The sequence below is a fragment of the Nicotiana sylvestris genome, chromosome 4, assembly GCF_000393655.2.
Source record: "Nicotiana sylvestris chromosome 4, ASM39365v2, whole genome shotgun sequence".
NCBI classification, from domain to species: domain Eukaryota; kingdom Viridiplantae; phylum Streptophyta; class Magnoliopsida; order Solanales; family Solanaceae; genus Nicotiana; species Nicotiana sylvestris.
This window is the reverse complement of record NC_091060.1, coordinates 57,772,647-57,779,328: the sequence shown is the minus strand read 5'-3', so window position 1 is coordinate 57,779,328 and position 6,682 is coordinate 57,772,647. Positions and strand designations below refer to the sequence as shown.

Sequence of the window (6,682 nt, the reverse complement as noted above, 5' to 3'; positions counted from 1 at the left end):
ACGTTATTGAAAAAATCTTTTGTTCATAAATATGATTAATTTTTGAAAAAAAAATTGTTTTTTTTAAATTCCCAAAAACTGGTTTACGGTAGTTTTTTGGTGATATTTTTTCTTTCACTCACAAAACTTTAACTTTTTTTTTTCAAATAAAATACATGTCCAAACATAACTTCAACTTCCAAAAATTATTTTCAATACAACTTCAAAAACTCTTTTTTTTTCTTCAAATTTTAACCAAATTTATGTCGAAACGCTAGCTTAAAAAACACTTTTAATATTGCGTACACGGCCTCACGTAGAAACTGCAGCATAACATCATCTCTAACAACGATAAAATTTGGGTATAAATGGCAAATACTTTGGAGGAATTCATGACGGTATTCAAACTTTCTTGAGATCAAATTACGTATTGACTTTCAATTAACTCATTTAGCGGATTCGTTCTTCAGGTATGCAGCCTCTCTCTCTCTCTTTCTCTGTCTCTCTCTCTCTGACACACACAAATGTTCTGTTGTATCAAAGTTACAATATGATAAACTGAATAACAATTTTTGAGTTCTTATCTTGTTCAACAGTCTGAAATAAATTTCATAGTTCTAAATTCATGTTATGAGTCCAATTCATGTGCCCCTACAAAAGCTTGATTACATCCCCTTATGATAATCAAATACTGTCGTCAATTAGTAAGTTTGTTTTTTAGATCAAAATGTATTGCAAAATGATGAAAAGAAGTATCCTTTCATTGTATTCTACAAAATTGAGTAATCTGTTAAATTTTTGGTGTCGAGCTAGGATAAAAAGCACAAAAACCTGTACAGTTGCATATTCATCTTTCTTGATATTAAATTGGCATTTGGCATAGTATACTTAATCTCTGCAATTGACAACTACGAGAAATATGAAGTTCACTTGATTACAAGAATTTGATACGTTAGTTAATGACTTCTTAACGATGATATACGATAAATTTATCATTTATGCAGTCTTTATGATTTTAGTTTCTAGTCTTTTGTCCTATTAATTTATCTGCATCCGTGCAGGAATGATGGAAAATAATCATGGTCTAACTCATTTGGAAAAGCATGTCATGTTCTTTGATATAAATAATGATGGAATAATTTATCCTTCAGGAACCTTCCAAGGTTTTTCTTATTTCCTAAATGTCTTTTTTAATATACTTTTGTCTTTCATGAATTTGTCCTAACTATTTTCGGATATATTATCAGCTTTTAGAAAGATGGGGCGTGGTATTTTCCGATCTATGTTTGCTGCAGTCCTCATTCATATTACTCTCAGTCACAAGACCCGACCGGTAATTCAAAATGCTCTATTTTTTTTTTAAATGCACAACTTTATTTCCATATTAGTGGTTTTAATTTGGTACATCTTTTTCTCTATATATGGTTTAATAGGACATACAATATAATTTTGAGAAATTTCATACTCCCTTTTCTCCAATTTATACGAACCTATTTGATTTGGCACGAAATTTAAGAAAGAAATAAAACTTTTAAAATTTGTGGTTCTAGATAAACATAATATTTGTGTGGTTATAATTCTTTTGAAACTTGTGGTGTGAAATATACCAAAATATTTATGAGTCTATAAAAGCTTCTCATTGATAATAGAATTGAAAGTTGAAGTTAAATTATTTCTAAATTAGAAAGGAGTCAATCTTTTTGGAATGAATATAATCATTCTTTTTGGAACAAATTAAAAAGAAAATATGTTCTCATAAACTCGAAGGAAATTTATCAAGCACAATCTTTTTGCAAGCACGTAGATTATGATGTTTAATGCTGCTTTTTCACAAGCAAGAAAGCAATTAATTTGTCTTGTTTCAAAGAGTTTCTACTGATGGCTGGAAATTGATTTGTGTGCATGCTTTTTGTATCACATAGGGAAAATGCCCGTCTCTGTTCTTCCCCATTGTGGTAAAAAATATCAAATATGCCATACATGGCAGTGATTCTGGTGCCTATGACTCTGAAGGGAGGTAAATTTCTTGACTACCTTATAAATAAATTCTGGTTAGCTATATCCTAAGTCACACTATACACATAAGCGGATTTTGGATTTAAATTTGATGGTTTCAACTTTTAGAATTTTTAAATTGGAATTTATTTATAATTTTGAATTATTGGTGGTTCAAAATTCAATATTGTAGAAATCTTAGAAATTTCTCATTTTATATCTATGCTTCTTGTAAAAAAAATATTGAGTACGATTGAACCCATAGTATGCGCACTCCATCTGCCACTGACTATGCACATTAGCAGGGGTGGATTTATAGGGTAGGTTATGGGACACGTGTGAACCCATGGTATTATTGTCAAACTAGGTATTTTATGCATGTATCTTTTAGAATTAGTCTAATATTATCGGTTGACACCCATGCTTCATAAAGGCTGAATGATGCACTTGGTTGAATATTGAGTTAATGGAACATTGATTAATTTCTGACTCAATAATATTTTTCCTCCTTTCTTTAGTGGTTGCACTCATGTTTTAGAAATTCTAGATTCGAGTAGTACACTTGTATGAATTATATGTGTTAAGATTTGACTTACTTTTATGGAACTGTTGAAGGTTTGTGCCAGAGAAATTTGAGGAGATCTTTAAGCAGCATGCAAATCAAAATGCAGAATCCTTAACACACAACGAAGTGAAAGAACTTCTCAAGGCTAAAAGAGAACCAAAGGACTACTTCGGATGGTATCCTCTCTATCCCCTCTTTCCCTGTTTGTTATTATTGTCACTTAGCTTTTTTTTTTTTTTTTTGGTTTCCCACCCTGGTGTCCGGTACCCATATTAGGGCCCGACTAAATCCGATTCACGCCGGAAAATCCTTCATTGGGAGATAAAATGCTCCCTAATAAAGGTGGCTCCATACCCAAGGGTTCGAATCCGAGACCTCTTATTAATGATGAAGGAATACTTACCATTACCTTCTATTGTTTCCTTGGAAAATTTGTATTTTTAGACTCTAAAATATTGACAAATTCTGATTTCAGTCATTGTGATATATAGTTTAGCACATTTCACTTGCAAATTAATTGAAATATGCATCTTTGATCATTTTGCTTGTGAATCTTCACAAATTTAATGTATTGTTAGCTGACTACTAAACCACATTAGTTACTCTGTGTTATTATGTTAAATTTGTATTGTTACTTCATATTCGAGGGTAATGTAATCTAAAAATAATAATCTAAATATAACGTACTTCCTATGTATAAAGAGACAAAGAATATATATATTGATTAATAGTGAGATATCAAAAACACTAACATTAGAATTTATCAACAATCGATGGAGCAAAAGTGCAATTATCCCTATTTCCTTTATTAATGAGGTTGTTTTTCTTATGTTTACTTATAAAAACTGAATTTTGTGTGTAGGGCAAATGCTTCTGTAGATTGGAATTCTTTATATGATTTAGGCAAAAATAAGGATGGCATACTGACGAAAGAAACCGTAAGAGCTGTCTATGATGGAAGCCTTTTCGAGCAAAAAGCAAGAGAGCATGCTTCAAAGAAGTGACCCTAATTCCATATCCTCGTTTGATGTACAATGGTTGTTAATTAAGTTGTTTTCTTCTGCTGTGAATAATACTTCTATTCTTGTTGTTAATTTTATAATCCTTTTAATTTCTTCTCACATCTCAAAATTTTGAGATGAGCAATACAAAATAATATGCATTTTTATTTTTTTAGAAAGAAAGTGAAACGATCCATGCAATCAACGGGCTAATTGATCGACTCAAATCCTAACACGTCCAATGACATTTTTGGTGTCACTTTCCGAAAAATTGCTATGCATATATTATTCGATATCTCCAACACCGTTCTTTCATTTACTAAACACCAAAATGAAAAAAAAATGCAAATTATAAAAAGATAACTAAAAGAAATGGTGAAAATGATCAAAAGCGCTTTTATTTGTTCTCGGCTTTCACATTGACTTACCTTCATTATTTTATTGTACTTTATTTTTGTTTGTAGTGTCCCTGATAACATTGTAAATTGAATGAGAAAGCAATGAAATTTAGGTAGGGTTATTACTTGAGGTGAGAGATAGGAGAGAGAAAATATCAGACTTCTCTTATTTCTTTCAACAAAAACTAACTTAGAAACTTCTGAAGTACATATATATAGAGGGCAAAATCGTAAACTCCTATCAAACCTAACCGGATCAATATAAATAGCAATATGTAGCAATATGTAGGGCAACTCCTATCTCTTATTTCTTGTTCGTATGAAATAGCAATCCACCCCAATGTGTTTAGTACGTTCGTGAAACACGGGATTTTTCGCAATATGTAGGGCAACCAGATTATCACAATAGACAGGAACAGAGGACACAACAGGAAGTCCCAAATCAGTGAGTAAACGAACCAACCAAACTAATTCAGCTACAACCTTACTCATTGCCGGATATTCAGCCTCAGTAGAGGATAATGAAACAACAATCTGTTTCTTAGACTTCCAACTTATTAAGCTCCCACCTAGAGATATGCAAAAACCAGAAATAGAACTGCAAGACCTAGAATACGCAGCCCAATCACTGTCACAGTAGGCAAGTATGGAAAAATCAGGGGACTTATTGATAGAAACCGCAAAATCAGGAGTGCCTTTCAAATATCTCAAGATGTGAAGTGCAACATTCATATAAGGCACCCTAGGGCACTTGAGAAACTGGCTTACGTGTTGAACAACAAAACACAAATCAAGCCTAGTGTGGGTGAGAAAATTAAGCTTACCAACTAAACTTCTATAAGTGTCAGGCCTAAGCAACAACTCTCCATCATCAGATTTCAGATTTACACCCAATTCAAGAGGAGAAACCACAACTGAAACAGAATCACAATCAAATTCATGAAGCAAATCAGCAATGAACTTTCGTTGATGAAGAATAACCCCAGAGTCAACATAGAAGACTTCAATGCCTAGAAAATAGTTGAGTAAACCCAAATCTTTGATCTTAAATTGGTTGTTTAGAAACTCCTTAAGGGCAGAAATTTCATTAAGGTCATCACCCGTAAAAATAATATCACCCACATACATAGAAAGAAAAACAAGGGAAGTGGCAGATTTCTTAATGAAAAGAGAATAGTCATTTAGTGAAGAAATATAACCCCTAGAGCAAAGAGCATTGGATAACTTGGCATGCCACTGACGAGATACTTGCCTTAAACCATAAAGAGATTTTTGGAGCTTGCAAACCAAAGTAGAAGTGTGCTGAACAGTGGAAGTAATAGTAAGACCTGGAGGTAACTTCATATAAACCTCCTCATCTAAGTCGCCATGGAGGAATGCATTGTTAATATTTAATTGAAAGAGAGAGCAACCTTTCTTGATAGCAAAGGCCACAAGACACCGGATAGTGCATATCTTGACAACATGGGAAAAGATTTCATGAAAATCAATTCCCTCAATTTGTGTATCACCCCGTACCACCAATCTAGTCTTATACCTCTCTACACTACCATCAACTTTATGTTTTATTTTATATACCCATTTGCAACCTATTGGCTTCTTGCCTTTAGGCAATTCAACTATTGTCCAGGTCTTATTAGCTTTCAAAAGATCAAAATCTTTCTTCATAGCCTCTTGCCAAACAGGGCTGGCAGATGCCTAAGTATAAGAATGAGGCTCAGTTGCTGCTGGTTGGGCAACAGTAAGTTATGTGGAAGTAGAGCTGCAAAAGGAAGGAGAAAGTTGTGTAATAAAATCATTAAGATGATAAGGTAGTGTATGAGTCCTGCTACTCCTTCTAACATCAGGAGGAGGAACAAATAGGAATTAGAAGGTACGGAAATAGAAGGAATGACTGGTGGATCAAAAGATGAAACATGTGGATCAGGAGATACAATAGGTGAAGAAAGGACATAACAAGGAAAAGAAGAAGTAGAAGTTTCAGATTGAAAAGGATAATAGCCATCACTAGGAACAGAAGGAACTGAAGAGCTAGGGGAAGGAGAAGACAAAAGGAATGGAAAAATTGACTCGTGGAAGACCTCATCTCTGGATACAAACACATTTCTGGTGGACAGATTGTACAACTTATACCCTTTCTTACCAAATGGATAACCAACAAGCACACAAGGACCTGCTCTAGGATTTAGTTTGTCTCTGTTACACTTGAAGATAGTAGCATAGCATAGAAACCAAAAGGTTTCAAATGAGTATAGGAAGGTAATTTACCATATAAAACTTTAAAAGGGGTTTTATTGTGTAAAACACTTGATGGGAATCTATTTATTAAGTATGTGGCAGTTAAAATGTAATCTCCCCAGAAATTTGTTGGGAGTTTTGATTAAAATAATAATGCTCTAGCTGTTTCTAGTAGATGTTTGTATTTTCTCTCAACAATACCATTTTGTTGGGGTGTATGTGGATAAGAAGTTTGGTGGATAATGCCATTATCAGAGAAGTATTGTAAGGCAGAATTGGAGAGACCTATTTCTAGAGCATTGTCACTTCTGGCAGTTTTAACAGGAAGATTGAATTGTGTTTTAATCATAGATATGAAGGATTTCAACAAGGAAAATGCATTGCTTTTAGATTGCATTAAATGGGTCCAAGTTGCCTACTATGATCATCCACAATGGTAAGAAAATATCTATCTCTAGAATATGTGTGTGTGTGTGATAAGATCCCCAAATATCAACATGAATCAA

The 6,682-nt window shown here is 33.3% G+C and overlaps 1 protein-coding gene across 1 annotated transcript; it reads left to right on the top strand.

The window, feature by feature from the left end:
- Window positions 1-362: 362 nt before the first annotated feature.
- LOC104240112 (probable peroxygenase 5) lies at window positions 363-3,654 on the top strand. The gene is made up of 6 exons (XM_009794892.2): window positions 363-449; window positions 1,041-1,142; window positions 1,227-1,312; window positions 1,902-1,996; window positions 2,590-2,715; window positions 3,402-3,654. The coding sequence occupies exons 2-6, from the start codon at window positions 1,043-1,045 to the stop codon at window positions 3,541-3,543; spliced, it is 549 nt and encodes a 182-aa protein (XP_009793194.1). The 5' UTR covers window positions 363-449; window positions 1,041-1,042; the 3' UTR covers window positions 3,544-3,654.
- Window positions 3,655-6,682: the final 3,028 nt, after the last annotated feature.